The sequence below is a fragment of the Oryctolagus cuniculus genome, chromosome 9 (assembly GCF_051225735.1).
Source record: "Oryctolagus cuniculus isolate XC-2025 breed Fujian yellow rabbit chromosome 9, ASM5122573v1, whole genome shotgun sequence".
Classification (NCBI taxonomy): Eukaryota; Metazoa; Chordata; class Mammalia; order Lagomorpha; family Leporidae; genus Oryctolagus; species Oryctolagus cuniculus.
The window spans coordinates 110,679,294-110,704,857 of record NC_142875.1 but is presented as its reverse complement, the minus strand read 5'-3'; the positions used below and the strand labels follow the sequence as shown (position 1 = coordinate 110,704,857).

Sequence of the window (25,564 nt, the reverse complement as noted above, 5' to 3'; positions counted from 1 at the left end):
TGCATACCGGTTCAAGTCTCTGCTGCTCCACTTTCCATCCAGCTCCCTGCTGATGCACCTGGGAAAGCAGTGGAAGATGGCCCAAATCCCTGGGCCCCTGCACCCATATGGGAGGCCCAGAAGAAGCTCCTGGTTCCTGGGTTCAGATTGGTGTAGTCTGGCCATTGTGACCAACTGGGGAGTGAAGAATGAACCAACAGATAAAAGACTTCTCTCTCTCTCTGCCTCTCCTTCTCTCTCTGTGTAACTCTGACTTTCAAATAAATAAAATTTTAAAAAAGAAAGTTTATGAAAAATGAGTATTTTGAAAAAAACTATCCATGGATTTCAAAATTATTTTCACCAATATATACTTATTTTTTCATTCCATTTTCCTTCAGGCTTTAGAAGTGCCCTCGTATGCAGGCTCCTAGACCACAAATGAAATCAGCTGGCATCTGAGACACACGAGCTCTGTGGAGGACTCAGAGAAGAATCAGTGCTGAGCATCTGCACAAAATCCTCCCAGAATTGTGTCCACATGGTCTATTTTTTTAAAAGTTTTTTTCATTCATTTGAAAGAATTACAGGGCAGGGGGAGGGGGGGAGTCTTCCATCTGCTGGTTCACTCCCCAAATGGCTGCAGTGGCCGGTGATGTGCTAATCAGAAGCCAGGAGCTTCTTCCAGGTCTCCCATGTGGGTGCAGGGGCCCAAGGACTTAGGCTATCTTCCACTGCTGGATTGGAAGTGGAGCAGCTGGAACTCCAACCAGTACCTATATGGGATGCCAGCACTGCAGGCCAGGGCATTAACCTGCTGCGCCACACACCGGCCCCAGCATGGTCTATTTTGGAGAAAGCTCACTTATTAGAAAGTGTTCTTTACACATCAAGAAGGAACCAATGCAAATGTAATCAGAGAATGATCTTTAAACTTCTGAGTTGTCACCATTATGAATATGGATGTTCAAATGAAGAAGACGCCCATGACATGATAACGAAGGTGAAGGGAGAACAGGCTAAAGTACAAATGCTTAGTTATCTAACTGAGTTCTATTCAGAAGATATTATGTGATGGTTTCTTCTCATTTTTTGTTGTTTGCCTTTCATTTGAAAATTTTTTTAAAAAGTACAAAAAGCCTATTTGTTTAAATCTTTATTCACGCGAAAGTTAGAGAGACAAACAGAAAGAAAGAGATCTCCCATCCACTGGTTCACTCCCCAAATGCCCACAATTGCCAGAGTAGGCCAGCCAGATCCAGGAGCCCTAAACCCAATCCAGGTCTCCCACATAGACAGCAGGGAGCCAAGTAGTTGAGCTGTCGCCTGCTGCCCCCCTCCCCACTACCCAGGGTATGCATTAGTTGGAAGATGGAATCAGAAGCAGAGTCATGTCTCCAATCCATAAACTCTGAAATGGGATGTTGGTGTTCCAAGCAATGTCTTTTTTTTTTTTTTTTTTTTTTTTTTTTTGACAGGCAGAGTAGACAGAGAGAGACAGAGAGAAAGGTCTTCCTTTTGCTGTTGGTTCACCCTCCAATGGCCGCTGTGGCCGGCGCACCGCGCTGATCCGAAGCCAGGAGCCAGGTGCTTCTCCTGGTCTCCCGTGGGGTGCAGGGCCCAAGCACTTGGGCCATCCCCCACTGCACTCCTGGGCCACAGTAGAGAGCTGGCCTGAAAGAGGGGCAACCGGGACAGAATCCGGTGCCCCGACCAGGACTAGAACCCGGTGTGCCGGCGCCACAAGGCAGAGGATTAGCCTAGTCGGCCGCGGCGCCGGCCTCCAAGCAATGTCTTAACCCCTGTGCCATGCCCACTCCAGGAAACATGTATTTATTTCTTTGTTTATTTAACAAATATTCACAAGCCCTATGCCGGGCCCTATGCCAGGCATTAGCAATCCAGCAGCAGGCGTGAGACCCATGTTTCAGTGGGGGAGAGAGCCTTCTAAAAAATAATAAGAAAGAAAGAAGTCCTCATAGTCAAATGGGGCAGACAGATGTGCGCGAGTAACAACAAGTGAGAAGAATGCTACGGAGCAGAAAAGCGGGCACTGAAGCCGTATGTAATGGCCTGACTGAAGCTTTCTCTGTGATTCGTGGACATTTTCCCTCTCTCTTCCAAACTGAGACCTGAGAGTGGAGCAGCACTTGTGATGAGGCCAGCAGTGCAGGTAGGCAATGGGCTATCTAGGACCCTAAAGACCAGGTTAAGGATCTGGGAGCCAGGGACTTTATTCTGAGGGCAATGGGAAACAAAGATGCATTTGAAATGATGACTCAGCTGCACTGGAGGAGGGGCCTGGGCATGGGATCTGGATGCAGGAAGATTACTTAGGAGCTGTCCCAGCAAAAGATGATGGTGTTTGGGACTAGAATATGGGCAGTAGGACTGGAGAGAAGTGGACAGGTAAGGGTGTGTAATGGTTGACTTAATCCTCATGATAGACAACATGGAAGATGAAGGTCAGGGATTCTTAGGTTTGTGGCTGGAGTAGAAAGGTGACATAGCTAGGCAAGTTGGAGGAGGGGCACGTGTGTTGTGGGTAAGGGCAGCAAGGCCATATTCAGGAGACAATGGCCATACATGGACCAGGACTTGAACTTGGGCCATCTGGCTCCAAAGCCCATGCTCTTACCACCACTCTACGCTATCCCTGGCATAGTGACATTCCCACTGTTATCCTTAGTGTGGTGAAGGAAAATGGAAATATCAGTAATATGCCCTTGAACTTTTTAATTTAGCCCAAGCCAATTTATCTTGTCTTCTGCATGGTCCACGTCCTCCTAAGGGTATTTATTCTGTGGATTATTTGAGTTAGTAAAGGTTAAAACTTCAGGGGCCACTGTTTGGGCTAGCAGTTAAGTTGTCAGCATCCCTTATCAGAGCACCAACTTCTTGCTAATGCAGACTCTGGAAGGCAGCAGTGATGCCTCAAGTGAGTGGGCTTCTGTCAACCATGTGGGAGACCTGGATTGAGTTCTCAGCTCTGCCCACTGCTGCTGCCAGCATTTGGGGAGTGAATCAGCAAATGGGAGTGCTCTGTGTGTGTATGTGTGCGTGTGTGTGTTCCTCTTTTTCTCAAACAAATAAAGGATCTTTTTAAAATAATTTTTTAACTTTAGCATTTAGATTTCTCCCCAGCACTTCGTCTCGCCCCACCTTTGCTTGAGCCACACCAGCAAGTCAGAATCTGAGTTCTCTACTTCTCCCTCTCCCTCACCATCACCATGGATCAAAATGAACGTGGTATGGTCTTCGCTCTCACTTGACTGTTAGCACGATAGGTGCAGGGACTACACCTATGCAGTATTGCAATCCCAAGGGCCCAGCACAGAAGAGGCATTCAGTAAATACTTGTCCAATGAATGAATCAAACAGGTTTGCAGATTATTCTCCTGTGAGTGTGTTTTGTATGAATCAATCCCAGGGCCTATTTATTGACTAATTACATGGTTTACAGGGAGTTTCTGAACCTGACCAGAAGATGGAGAAATCAATCTGGAACAGTGGTAATTTAGCAAAGCTGGGGCCATTTCCGTGGTAGGGGGTGTGGCTGGGGTGGCAGTGAGCCAGTAAAGCTAACTTCTCTACCATGCCTGTTCTTTGGTCCTTGGAAGCCCTTGGTCCCCCTCCCCCCCACCCCGCCATGGATCTTTAGGATATGAGATTGTTGTACTGGTATCCCCCTTCCAAAATCTGGCCTCTGAGGGCCAGCAATGTGACACAGTGGGTTAAGAAGTCACTTGTGGGGCCGGCGCCACGGCTCACTAGGCTAATCCTCCGCCTTGCAGCGCCGGCACATTGCGTTCTAGTCCCGGTCGGGGCGCCGGATTCTGTCCCAGTTGCCCCTCTTCCAGGCCAGCTCTCTGCTGTGGCCAGGGAGTGCAGTGGAGGATGGCCCAGGTGCTTGGGCCCTGCACCCCATGGGAGACCAGGAGAAGCACCTGGCTCCTGCCATCAGATCAGCACGGTGCGCCGGCCGTAGGGCGCCGGCCGCTGCAGCCATTGGAAGGTGAACCAACGGCAAAGGAAGACCTTTCTCTCTGTCTCTCTCTCTCACTGTCCACTCTGCCTGTCAAAAAAAAAAAAAAAAAAGTCACTTGTGACACTGGCATCCAATATGAGTGCTGGTTTGTGTCCCAGCTGCTCCACTTCTGATCCACATCCCTGCTAATGCACCTAGAAAAGCAACAGAGGATGGTCCAGGTGCTTGGGCTCCTGCTACCCACATAGAGACCCAGATGGAGTTCTTGGCTTCTGACTTCAGTCTGGCCCAGCCCTGGCCATTGCAACCATTTTGGGAGTGAATCAGTGGATAAAAGCCCATCTCTCCCTCCCTGCCTCTTTCTCTCTCTGCCTTTTAAATAAACAAATAAATCCTTTTAAAAAATCTGGCAGGTCCTAGATTGTGATGTGGTGTGCCTGCAACACCAGCTTCCCATATGAGCACTGGTTCAAGTCCTGGCTGTTCCACTTCCAATCCACCTCCCTGCTAACGCATCATGGAAAGCAGAAGAAAATGGCCAAGTGCTTGGGCCCCTGACTCCCATGTGGAAACCCAGATGAAGTTCCAGACTCCTGGCTTTGGCCTGGTCCAGCCTGGTCATCTGTAGCCATTTGAGAAATGAATGAGCAGATGGAAAAATTCTCTCTCCTCGCCTCCCTCTCTCCCTCTCTCTTACTCTGCCTTTCAAATACATAAATCTTTAAAAAAAATCTGGCATGTCAGCTGAGAATTACAGTCAAGTACAAATGATGTACTAAGATGTAAATAAAATACCTAAGGGATTGGTTTAGCCTATGTCAATAATTAGCAGGAAATTCAAATGTTATGTTATAATCCTTACATAGAAAGCCACAAGAGATAGATTTCAAGGTCACTTCATACTACAATCTGTAATAAAGGAAATATTTTGATTCACTTCCTGGTTTCCTGGTTGTTTCTTTTTTTTTTTTTTTTTTTTTTTTTTTTTTTTTTTTTACAGGCAGAGTGAATAGTGAGAGAGAGAGACAGAGAGAAAGATCTTCCTTTGCCGTTGGTTCACCCTCCAATGGCCACCACAGCTGGCGCGCTGCAGCCAGTGCACTACGCCAATCCGAAGCCAGGAGCCAGGTGCTTCTCCTGGTCTCCCATGGGGTGCAGGGTCCAAGCACTTGGGCCATCCTCCACTGCACTCCCTGGCCACAGCAGAGAGCTGGACTGGGGGCAACTGGGACAGAATCCGGCGCCCTGACCAGGACTAGAACCCAATGTGCCGGCGCCGCAAGGCGGAGGATTAGCCTAGTGAGCTGCGGCGCCTGCCTCCTGGTTGTTTCTTCTTTCTTTCTTTTTCTTTCTTTCTTTCTTTCTTTCTTTCTTTCTTTCTTTCTTTTTAAGATTTATTTATTCGAAAGTGAGGGTTACACAGAGAGAGAAGAAGAGGCAGATGCAGAGAGAGAGAGAGAGAGCGAGCGAGCGAGCTTCCATCCATGGTTCACACCCCAAATGACGGCAATGGCTGGAGCTGTGCCGATCTGAAGCCAGGAGCCAGGAGCTTCCTCCAGGTCTCCCACGCGGGTGCAGAGACCCAAGGACTTGGGCCATCTTCTACTGCTTTCCCAGGCCATAGCAGAGAGCTGGATTGGAAGTGGAGCAGCCAGGACTTGAACCGGTGCCCATGTGGGATGCTGGCACTGCAGGCAGTCGCTTTACCTACTATACTACAGCACCAGCCCCTCTTATTCCTTTCATACAAGTGGTTTTTTTTTTAAATGCCAAATATTTTAAAATAAATTACTAGAAATGAAGATGTTTATAAAATCCCTTGACGACCCAGATACCCTTTTCACAATGATACAACAGTTGTAATACACACAAGCTTTAATTAACTTTAAAGTTGGAGCTTGGGGGGACAGGCACTTAGCCTGCATATAGAGTCCCAGCTCTGGCACCTGACTTTACCCTCCTATCAGTGCAGCCCCTGGCGGTAGTGTGCTGGCTCAAGTTACTGGATTCCTAGCACTTACACAGGAGACGTGGATTGAGTTCCCTGCTGCTGGCTTTAACCTGGCTCAGTCCTGGCCACTGTGGGCATTTGGAGAGTGAACCAATAGAGGGGAGTTTTTTTCTCTCTCTTTCTCTGTCTCTCTCCTCTGTGTGTGTGCATGTCTGTCTGCCTTTTGAATAATAATAAAAAAAAAAAAACAGGAGCATGTGAATTTCAGTATAATGAGTTTAAATGAAAAAATGTTTGAAGCAAATAAAGAAAATAAAACATTAACTCCACTCCTTGCTGTACTGAACATTTCTCACTCTTGGTGAGGGCCCAACATCTTTTTTAGAACTGTTTTCCACTGTTCGGCAAATCTCTTCAAATATAAGTTCATCTCCTCAAAGTGGAAACCAGAGACTCACTCTCCCACCCTTCTTTGAATGTAGGTCACAGACACATGACCTGGTCTCTACCAAGACATACCCACTCCAGAGCCTAATTCAGAAGAAAGCAAATTAAGGGCCTGGACACTGGCATGGGTTGGTAATGTAGGCAGTGTTGGTAAAGGTTCTGGTGCCCAGAGGATGTGCAGGATGTGCAGTGTGGGGTATCCCAGCTTAGCAACGGCAGCAGTCGGGTTTCTGGAGTGGTCATCTCACACAGGTTGGGTGTCCTTCCTGGCTGCGTCACCCCCAAGCCTGGCTCTTCCCTTCTTGGAGATTCTATGAGCCTTCTAATAGGCTTCAATTATGTCCTTTTCTACTCAACGAGCTAGAAGAGGATCAGGTGTTTGCTTCTAAGAACATTAACAGAGCTGCTTTCCCAATTATCTGTTATTAAAACCCAACTTCCCTTCTGTAAGTGGTCCTTCATGCTGCCTGGTGAATCTGTCCATTTCCTGTCTGTTCTCTCTCCCATGCTGGTAAGCAACCCTTCTCAATGGTCCAGTACACACTCTCCTATCGTCACTTTCAGCTTCCTGTTTCAATGAAAAATCAAAATAATTTCCCTAAGTTCCTACACCAACCTTCTCGCTTACATACCTACCTATTGTTCATTTTTTCTTTATTCATTTGAGAGGGAGCCCACCATATCTACTGGTTCACCCCTCAAATGCCTGCAACAACCACTTCTGGGCCAGGTCATAGCCAGGAGCCCAGAACTCCATGCATATCCCCCACCTGGATAGCAAGGATTCAACTGCTTGAGACTTCACCACTGTTTTCCAGGATGTGCATTAGCAGGCAGTCACAATCTTTAGTGGAGCAGGACTGCAACCCAGGTATTATATTATGGGATGCAGGTGTCCCAAGTGCTGTGCCAAACACCTGCCCCTACCTCTTGTTGTCGAAGGTGTACTGTCAATGCTGCCATCCAAGCAAGGTCAGGCCCTCCACTTAGGCACCTGGGCTCAGTCTCACCCCCTCTTCCTTTCTCAAGGACCCTCCTGTACAGTCTCCATTTCCTTTCCTGCACTGTCAGTTTTCCCCTCTGCTACCTCATTCCTGCAGCATATATGCTGTTATTTCTTCCCATCTTGAATAGCATTTCCCTTAATTCCACACCCTCTAGAGCTACTGCTCGTTTCTCTGTTCCTCTTGGCAGAAAAACCCTTTGAAAGAGTCATCTAAATGTGCTGCCTCCCATCCCTGACTCTTAAACCCACTTCCACAAGGCTTTTGTGCTGCACTTTATTTCTGCTAACACTTTTCTCTTCAAGGTAATGAGGAGTCCATGTGGCTCATCCCACGTCGATTCACATCCTTCATCCCATTTGACCTTGTAGTAGCATTTGACCACCTCTTCTTCACTTCACTTCCATCTGCCACAGACTCCTGGTTTTCGTCCTGCCTTGATGGCCACTTTCTGTCAGTCTTCATGGCCAGTTCTTCCTCCTCCCCACTCAGGGCTGAGTCTTTGAACAATTTGTATTCATCCCTTAGTGATCAGAACCAGGCTCATGAATCTAAATACCATCTATTTGCTAGTAATCCTCAAATGTATAGCCCTTTTTTCTGTTTTTAAGATTTGTTTATTTGTTTGAGCTATAGGGAGAGAAAGAGAGAGATCGATCGATCAATCTTCCATCAGCTGGTCTCCTCCCCAAATGGCTGCAGCGGCCAGGGATGGGTCATGATGAAGCCAGGAGCCTTGCCACGTGGGTGGCAGGGGCCCAAGCACCTGGGCAGTCCTCCACTGCCTTCCCAGGTGCATCAGTGGGGAACTGGGTTGGAAGTGGAGCAGCCGGAATTTGAACTGTTGTCCATGTAGGATGCTGGTGTCATAAGTGGTGGCTTAACTCACACCACAACACCAGCCCCGCAGATAGCCCTTCACAGATCTAGGATTCCTTCTTTGAATTCCACACTCACACATACTCAGCTGCCTCCTTGTCTCGTCCTTGGATGCTATCAGGCATGTCAATTCTGAGACTGAATTCCCGATTCCACTCTTCCCCAACTTAGTTCTCCCCGAGTCCTCCTATGCAGGATCATCCAAGACAAAATCCCTCTGTTTCTCTTGCCTCCCACATCCAATCTTCCAACAAATCCTGTTAGCCCACTTTGGCAGTCTGTCTGGAAATCTACCACCAACATGTCTCACCTGGATTGTTAATTCAACTCCTAATTAGCTTTCTTGTCTCTATTCTTACCCCTCAACAGGGAATTCTCAACATAGCAGCAAAGAGATTCCTTTTATAACATGAGTCTAGGTGTGGGCATTTGGCCTGGCTTGGGCCACTGCGTCCGATATCGAGGTGCCTGCGTTCAAGTCCTAGCTCCAATCTTGATTCCAGCTTCCTGTTTATGCAGACCCTGGGAGGCAGCAGTGATGGCTCAAGTACCTGGATTCCTGCCACCCACATGAGAGACCTGGATTGAGTTCCTGGCTCTGGGCTTCTAATGTTGGAGGAGAATGAACCAGAGGAAAGAAGCTGGTTCTCTCTGTCTCTCTCTGTCTCATAAATAAAATAAAAAAAAAAAAAAGAAAGGAAGTCTAATCACATCATTCCTCTGCTCAAAATCTTCTAGAGACTTCCCATCTCATCTGGAGTCAAAGTCAGAATCCTTACAACAGTCTAGAGAGCCCTGCACAGCTTGGCCCCAGCACCTCACCTGCTCCCTCTCACCCACTCCGCTCAGGCACACTGAGCTCCCCACCGTTCCATGCCTCTGCCTCAGACTTTGCACATTCTGTTCCCTCTATGTGGAGCACTCTTTCCTCATGGACCGTCATAGCTCTCTCCCACACCAACCTCAGTCCTCTTCACTCAAATGTCACATTTATGTTGTGCAAACCTGCTAAGTTTGCCGTGATTTTCTACAGAAGCAATGGGAATCAAATCTGCACCCTCTCCCTAACTAGACATTTACTGCTTTGTTTACGTCTTCCTTCTCTGCCGATCCTAGAATGAAAACTCCATGATAGCACAGATATTTGGCTGTTTTGTTCATTACTATATGCTCTGTGCCAGAAAAATGCCTGGCATGGAGTAAATCTTTTGTTGGATGAAAAGCATCTGTGCATTTGTGGCTGTGTAGTGTGCATGGGGAAGGGATGAAGAAGAGGAGAGATGAAGGAGAAGAGATGATGTAGAAAGATCAAATGCTGTGTGTAAAAGAAGTAGGACCTCCATTGAGCTTCTGAGGTCAGATTATTACACGAGGCCAAGATTACCCATCCTGGGGCTGGGGCTGTTGCACAGTGGATTAGGCTGCCACCTGCAACAACAGCACCCTTGATGTCACAGCCATTAGAGGAGTGAACCAGCAGATGGAAGACCTCTATCTCTCCATCTTTCTGTTACTCTGCCTTTCAAATAAATAAGTGAATCTTTTTTTTTTTTTTGACAGGCAGAGTGGACAGTAAGAGAGAGAAACAGAGAGAAAGGTCTTCCTTTTCCTTTGGTTCACCCCCTAAAATCGCTGCTACGGCCGGTGTGCTGTGCCGATCCGAAGCCAGGAGCCAGGTGCTTCTGGTCTCCCATGCGGGTGCAGGGCCCAAGGACTTGGGCCATCCTCCACTGCCTTCCCGGGCCACAGCAGAGAGCTGGACTGGAAGAGGGGCAACCGGGACAGAATCCGGCGCCCCGACCGGGACTAGAACCTGGGGTGCTGGCGCCGCAGGTGGAGGATTAGCCTAGTGAGCTGCGGCGCCAGCCCATGAATCTTTTTTTAAAAAATTAGTTATCTTGGGGAAAGAGAGAAGTTCAACAGCTTTCTATACACAAGGCAGGAGTGTGGGGAATAGATCTTGAATGTGAGTCGCCAAAGGAAAAATCTGTCTCAATATCTCTTACACACCAAAGGAAATAGTGTCCTACGGTCCTCTTCTGAAAGACAAATGTGGATTACCAACCTGACGAGGAAGCTGGAGAGGTGGAAAGTGGTGCCCGTAGAACTCTGAAGTCTCCTCTTTAGATAACATTCCTCATAAGGAAGCCCACTCTTGGGGCCAGCGCTGTGGCATAGTGAACAAAGCCGCTGCCTGCAGTGCTAGCATCCCATAAGGGTGCCAGTTTGAGTCCCAGCTGCTCCACTTCCAATCCAGCTCTCTGCTATGGCCTGGAAAAGCAGTGGAAGATGGCCCAAGTCCTTGTGCCCCAGCACCCATGTGGGAGACCCAGAGGAGGCTCCTGGCTCCTGGCTTCGGATCAGCACTGCTCCAGCTTTTGCAGCCAGTTGGGGAGTCAACCAGAAGATGGAAGACCTTTCTCTCTGCTTCTCTCTGTCTCTCCTTCTCTCTCTGTGTTACTCTGACTTTCAAATAAACAAACAAATAAGTCTTTAAAAAAAAAAAAAAAAAGAAGCCCACTCTGGGCAGAGGACAGGAAGTTCATTCTCAGCACCGTAACTTTATGATTAAGCTACAAAACTGGATAGCTTTAGCAAGGGATTAGTGCTGGCCTAGGCCTGGGCTTGGGTTCTTATGCCAGCTCTATGTGTTCAAGAGCCCATGGGGATGAGACATCAGGTTCAACATGTAATTACCTTCCTCTGCTTTTGTCTTGCATCACTGAAGTTCTGCAGTTTGCTTTGCTGGTGCATGAAGGTCTGACTCTTTTCTCCAGCTCAATCAAAACCCCTAGGCTGGGGTGGATGTTTAGCCTTGCAATTTTTTTTTTTTTTTTTTGACAGGCAGAGTGGACAGTGAGAGAGAGAGAGAGACAGAGAGAAAGGTCTTCCTTTGCCGTTGGTTCACCCTCCAATGGCCGCCGCGGCCAGCGCACTGCGGCCGGCACACCGCGCTGATCCGATGGCAGGAGCCAGGAGCCAGGTGCTTTTCCTGGTCTCCCATGGGGTGCAGGGCCCAAGCACCTGGGCCATCCTCCACTGCACTCCCTGGCCACAGCAGAGGGCTGGCCTGGAAGAGGGGCAACCGGGACAGAATCCGGCGCCCCGACCAGGACTAGAACCCGGTGTGCCGGCGCCGCTAGGCGGAGGATTAGCCTAGTGAGCCGCGGCGCCGGCCAGCCTTGCAATTAAGATGCCAGTTAGCACACTTGAGCCCCACATCGGAGTGCCTGTGTTCGATGCCTGGCTCCAGCTCCAATTCCAGCATTCTGCTGATTCAGACCCAAGAAATAGTGGTGATGGCTCAAGTAGTTGAATTCCTGCCACCTATAAAACAAGGCCAGTTTTTAAAATTTTATTTATTTGAGAGACAGAGACACGGAAGCAGAGACACCGAGAGAGCTCCCATCCGCTGCTTCCCAAATGCCCAGGACTGGTCAGAATCAAAGCTAGGAACCGGGAAGTTAAGCCATTTATCCCACAGGGTGGCAGGAACCAATCACTGCCTCCTAGAATCTGCATTAGCAGGAAGTTGGAGTCGGGAGGTAGAGCTGGGTATTGAACCAAGGTACTTCCATACGGCACGTGGATGTCCCAATAGGCACCTTTACTATTCCAGACACCTGCCCAGGCCAGAATGACAGGGGAGAAAAAGGATAGGTTTAGCTATCCATGTGCGAGGCAGCAATGCCAGCGTTTCCATGAGGACTGTGGGTGAGTAGATCAGTGTGTGTAGGACTAAGACTGTGGGCTACTTTGTTTATTCAACAACAAGTGCTTGTGGAACATCTCCTGAGGCAAGAGCTAGAGAAATGCTGTGGGGAAGTGTTATGACATCTGTGACGGGCTTCTGCCCTTTAGGGCCTTGCAGTAGGCACAAATGCCCTTCATAAAAGGTACCAAGTGATAAGCCCATGTTGCAAAACACACAAACACGTTGTCCTTAGACGTTCAGAGGAGAGCAACACACCTAGTAGGAGACACACACCTGGGACTCTTTTATACATTATCCCTGAAACCGCCTTCGCTCAATGATTTCATTTGTTTTCATCTCACCTAATACCCACCAAACTCAAATCGGCCCAGGAAAATCCTTTATAATTGGTGCCATCCATACCAACAGCCAATCTGGTACAAGGGCATCATGGGAAGAGGACTTGCTCAGGAAGGGCTGGACAACGCAGGAGAGGGGGAATCGAAGCTTAGGTCTGTGTGAGGCTTAGGGAACATGGACATAGAGAAGAAAGACAAGCTAGCCAGGAAGCTAAACAATCAGCAACACAAGAAAGAAAGGCTGGTGTCACGGACCTCGAGAGGAGTGTTTTAATTGAGTAGTTAGCAATGTCAGAGGCTACAGGGAAGTTATAGAGAACGAAAGGTAAACAGCTAGCACTGTTTGACATGCAAAACCTCAGAGGAGAATGTCAAAAACAGAACACCCTCAGTAAAAGCTCTAGTATTTTGAATAGTTTTATGGCAGCCAAATATCTTATTCCTAACCAATTGACTCACCCACAAGCCTACAGCAGTTTTAATCCCTAACTAGTAAACTAAAACTGAGTACACACCCTTAAACCAGAAGAAAATTGATAATCAGAGTCAGAGGTAGTTTCAACAGAATGACCCCATGAAATGTCAGAGGTAGTTTCAACAGAATGACCCCATGAAATGTCATTTTCAAGGTTTTTAAAATAAGCTCGGGAAAGGCCTGTTGAACCAGTAATTCCTTTACTCATGTCTGCATTGCTTCTGTCGGTACCTTTAGTTCCAGCAGGTTAGTAATTAGCAAAAAGTTCTTATTAATCATGTTCTTCCATTCCAACTGGGCTTTTTTTTTTTTCTGGTGTATTTATTTACTTATTGGAAAGGCAGAGCAACACACAAAGAGAGGGAGAGACAGAGACACAGAGAGAGAGATCTTCCATTCACTGGTTCACTCCCCAAATGCTGGCAACTGCCAGGGTTGGGCCAGGCTGAAGTCAGGAGTTTGGAGTTCCTTCTGGGTCTCCTATAAGGGTGGCAGAACCCAAGTACTTCAGTCATCATCTACTCCCTGCCCAAGCACATTAACAGGAAGCTGCATCAGAAGCAGAGCAGCCAGAAGTCAAACTCCCACTTATATGGGCATCCCAAGAGGGGGCATCCACAATACCTGCCCCATCCCGGGTTGTTTTTTTTTTTTGTTTGTTTTTGTTTTTCACAAGAATCTTGCCATATTTGGGAGATCTGCAGCAGCATCACAAAATATCTGTCTGTACATAAGCTTTCTTTTTTATAAAGATTTATTTATAAGGGAAAGTTACAGAGAGGGAGAGAGAGAGAGAGAGAGAGAGAGAGAGAGAGGTGTCTCCATTTGCTGGTTCACTCCCCAAATGGCCACAACTGCCCGAGCTGGGCCGACTGAAGCCAGGAGCCAGGATCTTCTTTCTGGTCTCCCATGGGAGTGCAGGGGCCCAAGGACTTGGGCTATCTTCTACAGCTTTCCCAGGCCATAGCAGAGAGCTGGATTGGAAGAGGAGCAGCTGGAACTTGAACCGGTGCCTATATGGGATACTGGCACTGCAGGCCACAGCTTTACCCACTACACCACTGTGCTGGCCCCTGTATATAAGTTTTTATGATCAAAGCTAAAGTTCAATAAGTTTCAAGGCCCACCCACATCATTTATTGCAAATACTAGCCATGTGCAAACTACATTTTCATGACATATTAATTAACCTGCCAGCATAAGCTTACCCTGTTTAAACAATTAGGTTGTTAATGCCATGAGATCTAGAAATTTGTCTTGCTCACAAATTATAGCACATGGTATAAATGTTTTCAAGATGAACAGATGGATCTGTCAGCTTTTGGTTATTAATATAATCCCCATCTGAGCTACTACTTCATATCAGGCATATACCTGCTATCAGAATAGCTAAGAGCATTGCTCTGGAGGGAGATTTCCAGAACTCAAATTCTTAGGCTGTGTGACCCCTCAAGTTCCCTACTTTATCCAGTAATGAGAGATTATTATAGTGTCCATCTCACAAGATTTTTGTAAGGTAAATGAGATAGTACAGGTCAAATCGTACATAGAACTGGATCTAGTGAGTCCTCAATAAGTACTTGCTACTCTTATCATGAAATGCCCTACACGGATTTTCTCTCTTATGGAAATGTCATTTTATTTAAGCACTGAGAAAAGTACTGTCCTTAAATGACATTTCGAAATTGCACCTTCAATAATAAGGTAAGAGCAGAAACAAATGTTTCCATGACAACCAGGCAGCCTAGAAAAAGAAGTTTTTAGCTTTAATGATAGATTTTAGACATCATTCCCTTCCCAACGCAATCTACAAAAACAAAAAACCAAAAACTTCTTCCCATTACAGCTGTTGTGGTAAACTGGGTAACCACAGTCACACACAGTAACAAGCCAGGATCCAGCTGCTCCTGTGTGTGAGGCCTTGACTGAGACTGAGGCAAATGGAAGACCCTCCAGTACTGCTACCCCTACTGTCCACTGGGATTCAACATCATTTTCTGCAAATATAGCCTCATATAGTCCATCTGCATGTGCACAGGTAAGACGCATTGCAGGACCTTCTCTTACCAGGCCAGGCAGGTGCAGAGGGGCATTCCTGGCCCCTCCAGGGGTCACACTTCATCAGCACAACACCCCATCTCCTAAGGACTCTCTGGTTGCTAAGATATTGTGTCCACACCTTAGGACTCACTCTTCGTTCTGTTCCCGACCACAGCAGAGTTGACTTTCCCCCTTACGAGTGTGCCAGGAGCAAATAGTAACATTCCAGGCTCCTGTCCACTCAACATTTAGGGATTTAGTACAATTAGCTACCAGGATACTCGTGACCACAGGAATACTGAATGCTTCAGCCAAGGTAAGATCCCAGCTGTGGCTGCTTGGCCAACAGTCAGGATCTTGCTAACAAAGCCTTTCTGGGGGGGTTGTGCAGTCATCAACTGTGTGACATGCAGCCCAGGAATGTGTTGAAGGTGCAGACTCATAGGCTGGCATTGGAAGGTGAGGTCTCGCCCTAGTAGTCATTCCAGCAGACCACAGCAATCACAAGCAGTTTTCTGTTTGGATTGCTGGGTTCACATCCCACAGTCACCCTCTGTTTCTTCATTACTAACAGAATCCATGGTGTATGGGCTCAGCACTAAAAATACCACTTTTCCCAGCCTTCCTTATAAGGTTAAGATCAAGGGATTTCCCTTCCCGCTACAGATGCTGCTCCCTTCCTCACCCTATCTGCCTCTCTCTAGTACCTGGGTTTGATGAACATTAATTGTGTTGACTTTGGGTTTCCTTTCCTTGTACATCACATCTCTCTTTCTCTTCTTTCAGTAAATACTTTTGACTTGGACATTGTCTGTATTAGAAATGGCAGGTGGAGTGGGATTTTAGCCTAGTAGGTAAGATGCCAGTTGGGTTGGAATGCCAGGTGCATTCAATATCAGAATTTCTAGGTTCAATTCACAGCTTCAACTCCTGATTCCAGTTTCCTGCTGATGCAACTCTGGGAAGCTGCAGTGAGTTCCTGCCATCTACTTGAGTTCTTGGTTCCAAGCTTTGGCCTGGTCCAACCTGGCCATCGCAGGCATTTTGGCGCGCTCTCTCTCTCTCTCTCTCTCTCTCTCCCTATTTCTCTGCCAAAGAATGGAAGGAAGGAAGAGAGGAAGGAAAGAAGAACAGGTGTCTGAGAACAAGTGCATAAAAACAGATCAGAGGGGCTAGAAGAACAGGTGTCTGAGAACAAGTGCATAAAAACAGATCAGAGGGGCTAGAGTGGTGGTGTAGCAGGTTAAGGCCCCGCCTGCATCCCATATGGGCACCTATTTGTGTCCTGGCTGCTCTACTTCCTATCTAGCTTCCTGTTAATGGCCTGGGAGAGCAGTGGAGGGTGATCCAGGTCCTTGGGCCCCTGCACCCTTATGGGAGACCCAGAAGAAGATCCTGGCTCCTGGCTCCAGCTTGGTCCAGCCCTGGACATTGCAGCCATTTGGGGAGTGAACCAGCAGATGGAAGATCTCTCTCTGTATCTCTTCTCTCTCTCTCTCTGTAACTCTGATTTTCAAATAAATAAGAATAAAAAATAAAATTAATAAATAAAAAATAAAATTAAAAATCTTAAAAAAAAAAACAGATCAGAATGTTTACTGTGGACTATCTTTTTAATGGAGCAGTCTGTAGTTCTAGAGAATCTTTGAAATGCAAAACCAAATGAATCTCCTTTACTGTGAAACAAAACCATTCAAATGATTACCAACCCAAGAAAACAGAGAAACACTTAAATAGTTAATAAAAACACATTTGTATTGTGAAGCCCTGACATTTTTATGAAGTACACTTATAATCTAAATACTTCTCTCCCTTCTTCCCTTGACAACATACCATTTCAATCTGTTTACTCATAGAATGAAGACATTAAGGAAAAGGTTTACTGACATTCCCATAAAAGAAATAAGTAAGAATTTGTCTCCATGACCAACACAACTGAACTTGACCAAATCCTGGCAGAGGCTCCAATTTTCATAAGAGAAACACAAGGAAGGGTGTGTCTTTTTATTACCAAATTCTTGTTAACACAGCTAAGTGGTTAATTACTCAAATGCATTTATTGAGTTCTCCTTATGGGCAAAGTGTTGTTCTCAAGTAGACAATCTTCTGTAGAAATAAAGTGGGCTACTGTAATTATACATTTCAAAAAATTATAAATTATAACATCAGGAGTTCAGGACTTCAGTATACTCAAATACCCTAATGACAGGAAAAGCTCCCCCCTGCTCCTGTTTCTGGAAGTGGCCAGTTTATTTATAGGGAACAGATCAGGTATCAGAAAAATATAATCCAAATTTAACCATTCATAAAAGATGGAGTTAGGGAATGATTGTACCTTTATGATATAATACAAACAACAACACAGTATATTCTGAGTCTAAAATGCTAACATCTATGCAAGCCAATCAAGAAAATGACACAGCTCAATACAAACCAATATCAACTTCAAAATAAACCAACTTACAGACTAATTACAGTTTATGGGAAAAATAAAAATATAAAACACCAATCCTTCCCCCTGGTGCTGAAATGATAGCTCCTTAGACACATGGTCTCAGTGCGAGGCAATGGGGTCGGCTGGGTAAATGCATGGCACACAGTAATCAAACAACACAACCAAGTTGACTGTGTGTGGTCCAATGACTTTTCAACATATTTTTCAACATTGCAGTTGTAGGAATGGAAATCGAAGAACTAAATATCTTCTTACACATAGCTGACAAGTTTCTTACTGCCCCAAAGTGAAAGCATGGCACATCCCCACCTCAACACAAGCTATTTTGTCCATCATAAGTAAGATGTGATTTCATAGGACATCAGGTTCCCAAGGTCTAAATGCTTCTTTCATATGTTCTCATTTTTTTTCCCTGAACTAAATAGGCTCCCTTTCCAGGTCAAGCGCTATCTTCTGGCAAAGTACCTTCAGGATAAACACGTGTTATCATGTATCTATACCACACTTCCAGACTCCAATGACAAACTTAACACTCAACTCCTGCTCTTTCTTTTCACAATTCCCTGTGATTTGCTTTAAACCATCATTTAAAACTAGAAAGAAAAAAAAAAAAAACCACAATTCCCTCTGAAGAAGAGACTTCTTCAAAGAGCACAATGCTGTTTCCAGCTCTTGCCCTGCCCTCCAAAGTCAAACTCAACCTCATGGAAGTGACATTCTCTTGGAAAGAGTAGTCTCCCTTTCAGAACTTGCTAATACTTTTCTAAATGTAGTGATTAAATAAAATTAAAAGCAAATAATAATTAAATAACAAACTTAAAATAAATTTAAAAAAATATGTGGTCTGGTGACTTTCAGAGAAAGTAATAGCGATAGGTCAGTTTCCAACAAATTCACATTCCTTTCTGTACCAGTTTCCACAATGAGTGGGCAACACTGCCCCCTAAAGGATTTCTGGTGTACATGTCCCTCAGCTCCTAAAACCGTCCCAGATGCACTACCTAGTGCCACCACACATTCTTTTGTTTCTGGGACGCAGTCTGCTCTGGACCACCTGCTAAAGACCTGAAGACATGGTGTTTCCAGAAAGGCCATGAGACCTCCGGAAGAGGATCAGAAATCAGCGTTTGTTACAGTGGTTTCAAAACCTTAGCCTGCAGAATCGCCCGGAGGGCTTCTATTACCTCAGGTTGCTGGGCCCCATATCCAGAGATTCTAATTTGTCTATCAGGGTTGAGTCCAGGAATTTGCCTTTCTAACGAGATGTCAGGCGATGCTCATTTGCCAGTCCAAGGACTGGTGAGCCAGGCACTGAACTCAATCCTCACAACTGGCTGAGAGGTTGTATGCACTGTTTTACAGGACAGGAAGCCAGTCTGGGTGAGATCAGGTGGCCCAGGCCATGCCATTGTTCACAAAGCCTGTAATAAACCCACAGCGTCTGACTCACAGCCCACCACTCTCTTCCCTGAACTCCATGGCAGGGACTGAAGGGGTCAGTCACCTCCCCGCTTTCTGGCCTCAGCTTCTTCATACAACAGGCAGGACTTCATGACTGCTCAGCTGGCCTCCCCTCTCGAAGCATCTGCAGGTCTGGCTTGAAGCCAACCAGGAAAAGTCAGCTCCATTCCCAGGCTACTGGAGGGAGGAGCGGGGCAAGCCAGTTCCAGGTCCCTCTCTGGGTCCTGAATCTTCCTATGAAGCTTAATGAGGCGCAGGTTTGCTCTGGGTTCTGAAATTCCTTGTTACCACAAACTCTGGAAGAGCGGCTTAAAAACAGGTGTCTCCTCTTAGGGGCACTTTGAGGACATCAAAGCCTAGTGGAATTTGGAGGGGACGGGGGGGGGGGGTATCCTCTCCAGTCTCAGCTCAAACCACCAGAGCAGGGGCAGGCATATGGTGCAGGGGCCTCATCCCATGTCAGAGTGCCTGGATTCCAGGCCCAGCTCTGCTTCCAATGCCGCATCCTGCCGATGCACACCCTAGGAGGCAGCAGGTGATGTTCTAAGAACTTGAGCCCCTGCCACCAATGTGGGAAATCCAGATTGATTTCTGGGCTACTTGCTTCTGTCTGACCTAGCCCTGGCTGTAGCAGGCATCTGGAGAGTGAACCGGTAGACAGAAGATCGCTATCTGTCTCTCTGCCTTTCAAATAAATAAAAAATAAAGAAATAAAAATTTAAAAATAAAAGCCACCATGGTAGTGAGCCCTTGCCTCCTCCGTCCCACCCCAAATGACTTTGAAACAGGAGTGTCTCCCACTGTGGAAGACAGAAAAGGGGAAAAGGTTTCAGTTCACATTGTCCCTCAGGAACACGCAAAAGTCCGCAGCCCCCAAACCCAGACAGGAAGTCACACGTGAGGGTAAAGGGCCTTGGAGACCCTCCCGCTTGGCACAGTTTTCCTCAGTCTTTGCACTCAGCTCAGGGTTTTCCTGCGGGAGTTACAGATTTGGAGCATCCCATGGGGATGGCGTCTGGCCTCGGTCATGGGCGGGAAAGGATGTTCTCAGAAAAACAGCCCCGCGGGCGGGTCAGCTGAGATCTTGAGGTCGTGGCCGAGGCTGGACTTGGTGCAGAGCCGGACCCGGGCCTCCAGCTGCTCGCTGAGTTCGTCCAGGGCCCCCGTGCAGGACTCCAGGCTCTCGGCCAGTTTCTGAATCTTGGCCTTCAGCACGGCCTGGCTCACCCTGGTGGCCCCCTCTGCCCGCCTGGGGACGAGGAAGCCGCGTGAGCCGAAGAAGACGATGAAGTAGACGGAGTTGTACAGGGCCATGGAGGCGTTCCTGCCGCTCTGCAGCAGCTGGCGGTCCCCGCGCCCGTGGCAGCGGCAGAAGAACTCGAGGCAGCTCAGGAGCTCCCGCATCTGGTCCTGGCACGTGGCCGCGATCTCCTGCACCTTCCGTAGCTCCCGGGAGTTGCAGAAGATCAGGGAGAGGTCGGACGTGATGGTGACGGCCCCTCCGGCCGTGGCTACCCCCAACCCCACGGCGGACGCCAGCAGCGAGGCCCCTAGCGTGACCGGGCTGAGGGAGAGCCCCACGACGGCGGCCACAGCGCCCGCCGCGCTCAGCGAGCTGCCCGCCAGGTTGGCCGCCAGGGAGCGCCGGCGGAGGCGCTTGAGGCGCCGCGCCACCTCGCGCAGGCGCAGTAGCTCGCCGTGCAGCCGGCCGCGCCGGTCCAGCAGCAGCCCCTGGAAGCGCCGCAGCGCGTCGGCGTCCCGCCGCTCCCAGGCCGCCGGGCCTTGCATGGCTTGCGCGGACTCGGAGGCGCGGTCAGCCAGGGGCCTCGCCGCCGTCCTCAAGCTGGGGGTCGTCGAAGTTCCGCGGAGCCGCTACTGCCACCTTGCGGGAAGCGGGTCAAGTCCGCGGGAGCCGGCGCTGGGATCTGAGCGGGAATCACGGGTCCTCTGTTCCTCAGGTCCGCATCTGCGAATAGGAATAATGCTCTTTGAGCGTCTTCCCCGGGGAACCCTGGTGATGGACTGCGTCCACTATCTGTTAAGCAAGAGCTGGGCTTGGCGTGATGGGAGAGGGCATTAGATGGCTACGCCAATCCTGAAGCCGTAGCTCTGTTTGAAAGAGCCTCACAAGTGGTGGATTGCACGGCTTGCGAAGCTCTTTCGTTATAGTTTTGGGCAAGGGAGATTTGGAACACAATTTCTCTCTCTCTTCCTCCCTCCCCCCTCCTCCCTGTTCCACCTCTCCCCCTTTCTCTGTCATAGGTGAAAAAAGTCATATTGTCCATAAGAAGCCAAGCCTGGTGCTCACATGAAGCAATTCTTGGCTAAATATTCATCCAGCCTAAGGTGTGGTTGGGGTCACTGATTCCAGCTGGGGCACATCTGGTCTTCAGATAGCTCAATATTTGGCAAAAGTTTAATTAAAACTATTAAATTAATACCATTGTGGCTCTCTTTGTTTTGAAAGTGGCTGACAGCAAAATTAAGTGGCCAACATGTGTTTGCTCTACCAGTCACTGAGAGCCGCCTGGTACCTTGATGGATTGAAACCAATGGGAGGAAATGGAGAAAATGGTATGTCCTAGGGTAAAAAGCCCATCTTTTCTGCTCGCCAGGGGTTCTTGCCTTGGTATCCACTGTCCTCCTCTTTCTTAGGAATTTCTAGTGGCAGATAAGTCATAGACATAGAGCATTTCAAAACCATGAGATATCAGGGCAGAATTCATTCTCACCTGGGTGATGAGGAAGTTGAAACAGAGACACACTCTAGAGACAGCTGACTCTTCACAGAGCCTAGAAGCCAGGTCTCCTGACACACAGCTGCTGATCTCACGTGCCCATTTCCATATTCCAACCCACCAGAGATAAGTTTCCAGGGAAAAATCATCCCCGATACCTAATGGACCTGAATACAACCCAGCATCACAAGGCCTATGGCTACTTTTCAGACGGTCTCCCCCTGGGCTCCCCACTTACCATCCACTTCGGGCTGCCTCTGGGAAGGAGAAGTTCCAGGCTGTTTCTGGATGGGTGAGCTTTATAGTTCCCGAGAACCAATAGCAGCCCTGGGAAAGCCTTGTCTCATCCTGAGAATTCACTGTTTCCTGTGCTGGCCCCTGCTGCCTTCATCCAGAAGGAAGTGACACAGTGGAAAATGACCTGCTAGCACAGCACATCCCGCAGTTAGGAAGTGGACATTGTGTGTTCGCTTTCCCCCACACGCAGGAAGAGAACCACAGGCTCTTCCCCGACTTGAAACACGTGTTGTCATTCTCCCAGGGGGGATACCCTGCCTTTCCTCTCCTGAGAATAGCTAATGACGCCATCTGGGAGGCCTTCGAACACACCCCAGGCTGACCGATTATAGTGTTTCTTGGAAGGTCACCGTTACAAAACCGTTTTGAAAAAGCAAAGGGTGGGGGTGTCCAGCCCTCTTCTAGCTGATGTAGCCACTCAGACTCCACGCCTGTGTTTGAAAAAGCATTGCAAGTCTGTGAGTGGTGGAAACACACGCGGCCCCATGCAGCTTTAAGAATGCAAGGCCGCGCCCCACGGGATGTGCTGCGTGCTGGGCTGGGCGTCTCCATCTGTGGAGAAGAGATTGGAGGTCTCAGGGCACACGGCAGGCCGAGTGGGTCGGAAACGCCAGCAGGGTCAGGCTGCACCAGGAGCTAATTATACACTTTAAACGGCAGCAGGGACATTGCGTCCCTGGTTTTCATCTGATGCAGCGGTTGTAGCCAGTGTGATAGTGTGATAAATGGGTTCCATCTACAGATTAGTGAAGCACGGGCTGAAGGACAAGTATCTGCATAAATCAGGACTTGCCTCAGCCCCCAATATGTGGAAGAAAGTTGTCAGTGGGGCGTTCTCAGGAGTTGGAGTCCAGCTTGGGAACTCAGTCCTGCCACAGGGCCCCAGATACGTCACCCTTCTAACATTCTCACCTTCAGATAAGGAAGACCAAATTGGTATATAACTTAAATGGTATTCTCTGGTTCATTTGGAAATCTTGTTTTTATTTATTTATTTATTTATTTAAACTGAAAGTATTTTCCTTTTTTTTTAAGATTTATCTATTTTACTTGGAAGTCAGAGTAACACAGAGAGAGGAAAGGCAGAGAGAGAGAGAAGTCTTCCATCCACTGGTTTACTCCCCAACTGGCTGCAATAGCTGGAGCTGCGCTGATCCAAAGCCAGGATCCAGGAGCCTCCTCTGGGTCTCCCACACAGGTGCAGGGGCCCAAGGGCTTGGGCCATCCTCCATCACTTTCCCAGGCCACAGCAGAGAGCTGGATTGGAAGTGGAGCAGCTGGGACCCAAACTGGCACCCATATGAGATGCTGGCACTGCAGGTGGCAGCTTCACCCGCTGCACTACAGCGCTGGCCCCTATTTATTTTTTATTTATTTGATAGGCAGAGAGACAGAGACAGACAGACAGCAATCTCCCATCTACTGGTTTCCTCTCTAAATATCCACAGCAGGAAAGGCTGGTTCAGACTGAAACCAGGAGCCAGGAATTCAATCTAGATCTCCCAAGTGGGTGTCAGGGACCCAAGTATGTGAGCCGTTACCACTACCCCCAAGGGTGCACATTAACACAAAAGCTGGAATTGGAAGTGGAGCCTGGACTTGAACGCAGACACTGATATGTGATACGGGCATTTTCACTGCTACTCCAGACACCCACCCCTATTTGGAAAGCCTTAGCAGCCATTTGATTCTAGAGCATGATTAAATCCCCATTTCATAGAAATACTTTGTATTTAGCAACAAAACCATAGACCTTTTGAACATGATGGCTCTGAATTCGATTCATCTTCAAATACTCTGTTTACAGCTCCTTGAAAGGGAAATATCACTTCAATCAAGATGCCTCTGGTATGTACCTACACTTTTGCAGTAAGATGTGGAAGAATATTTTCCTCTGCCCCCGCAAACCTGAGAGATGTGCCAGAAGCAATGGCACGGTGGGGGTGGGGAGGCAGGGTGGATAAGGAGGGAGCAAACCCTCTTTTTTTTTTTTTCTTAAAGATTTATTTATTTGAAAGGCAGAGTTAGAGACAGGAGAGAGAGAGGGATGTGCCATCTGCTGGTTCACTCCCCGACATGACCCCAATAGCCAGGGCTGGGCCAGGCCAGAACCCAGGAAGCAGGAACTCCATCTGGGTCTCCCACATGGATGGCAGTGGCCCAAGTACTTGGACCATGTTCTGCTGCTTTCCCGGGTGCATTAGCAGGGAGCTGGTTTGCAAGTGGAGCAGCCAGGACTCAAACTGGCATCCAAATGGGGTGCCAGCCACAATGCCAGCCCCTCCCTCCCTTTTTTGAAAGAGCCCTGACTCTATAGTTCTGTTCTGCTCCCCAGATTCCCTGGACATTGTCTTTATTTTGTGGCTGAGGAATTTTCCTGGGATCTTCTTTAGAGCGTCAGGAATGACAGGACACAAGGAAGATGGAGAAATTGAAGGTGTAGGAGAGTAGACCACAGTGTACTGCGATCAGCCCCTATCCTGCACTGTTTCTCACTTCGCTCAGCACCAGTTTTTCCCATATTTCCTTTATCATGGAAGAAGGGAGAAACCCAGTCATCTGACAGTTTGGGATAGTTGCAGTTTTTCTGGCTGCAGAAGCTTGACCTTGACATTATTTACAAGAACTGAGACCAGAGCATTGTTGACTCGACACTTGTCTACTTTCATACAGCAAAGCATGGTAAGAAATTTGAGAAACAATTGAAGGTATTTTGATCATAAATTCTATGTGAGAATTGTTTCCCCTCCAAAAATTTGTGGACTGGGGGCAGGCATTTGGCCTGGCAGCTAAGTGGCAGGTTAGGGCACCCGCTTCTCACATCAGAGTGCCTGGGTTCCTTTTTTTTTTTTTTTTTACAGGCAGAGTGGACAGTGAAAGAGAGAGACAGAGAGAACGGTCTTCCTTTACCGTTGGTTCACCCTCCAATGGCTGCTGTGGCCAGCGCACCGCGCTTATCCGAAGCCAGGAGCCAGGTGCTTCTGGTCTCCCATGCGGGTGCAGGGCCCAAGCACTTGGGCCATCCTCCACTGCACTCCCGGGCCACAGCAGAGAGCTGGCCTGGAAGAGGGGCAACTGGGACAGAATCCGGCACCCCGACCGGGACTAGAACCCGGTGTGCTGGCGTCACAGGCAGAGGATTAGCCTATTGAGCCATGGCGCTGGCCCAGAGTGCCTGGGTTCTATACCCAGTTCCAGTTCTTGATTCACCGTGCCTGCTAAGGTGCACCCTGGGAGTCCATGGTGGTGCATCAAGTAGTTGAGTTCCTGACACCCATGTGAAAGACCTGGGTTGAGTTCCTGGCTTCATGCTTCAGCTCCCACCCCAACCATTGTGGACATTTGGAGAGTGAAGCAGCAGAAAAGAGATTCTCTCTCTCTTTTCCCCTCCCCCTCTCTTTCTCTCTCCCCCTCTCCCTCCTCCTCCTCCTCCCTCTCTCTTCTTTCCCTTGTAACACATCACTCCAGGGTGACCTCACTGCAGAGAGTGGTTGACCCTCATTATAGCCAGCTTGATTCCAAGACCTAGAGCCGTAAGGGCATTCAGTGCAGGAAGCAAGAGGTCAAGAGCTTTGTAAGCATGGGAATCTCCCCAGCCCTGCAGAGTCTAATTCCGGACGTCTGGAGCAGGGCCTGGGAAAATGCAGGTGAGTCTGACTTGCAGCTGCTGTTGGGAACCTCTGTTTTAGAAACTTCTGATACTCTGACCACTTGTACATGGCAGCAGAAACCATAAGGTTGGTGGACAGTAGTTTGCCAGGTGTTTATCCTGTATAATTATTAATAGCCTGTTAGTA

The 25,564-nt window shown here is 48.1% G+C and overlaps 1 protein-coding gene and 1 long non-coding RNA gene across 4 annotated transcripts; one reads left to right on the top strand and one right to left on the bottom strand.

Moving 5' to 3' along the window:
* Positions 1-1,898: 1,898 nt before the first annotated feature.
* On the top strand, positions 1,899-19,463 carry LOC149124727 (uncharacterized). Its single transcript, XR_016213502.1, has 2 exons — positions 1,899-2,152; positions 14,623-19,463. It is a non-coding gene; the product is annotated as an uncharacterized LOC149124727 (long non-coding RNA).
* Positions 16,551-21,962, bottom strand: APOLD1 (apolipoprotein L domain containing 1). Of its 3 annotated transcripts, none has more exons than XM_070049401.2 (2): positions 21,709-21,962; positions 16,551-20,698 (listed from the first exon to the last, which is right to left on the bottom strand). In XM_070049401.2, exon 2 carries the CDS (start codon positions 20,518-20,520, stop codon positions 19,780-19,782), a length of 741 nt encoding a protein of 246 aa, XP_069905502.2. In that variant the 5' UTR covers positions 20,521-20,698; positions 21,709-21,962; the 3' UTR covers positions 16,551-19,779. The 3 variants fall into 3 exon arrangements, with proteins under 3 accessions (XP_069905502.2, XP_002712707.3, XP_089160743.1); XM_002712661.6 differs by having other exon boundaries at positions 21,465-21,740; XM_089304617.1 differs by lacking the exon at positions 21,709-21,962 and adding an exon at positions 21,345-21,368.
* Positions 21,963-25,564: the final 3,602 nt, after the last annotated feature.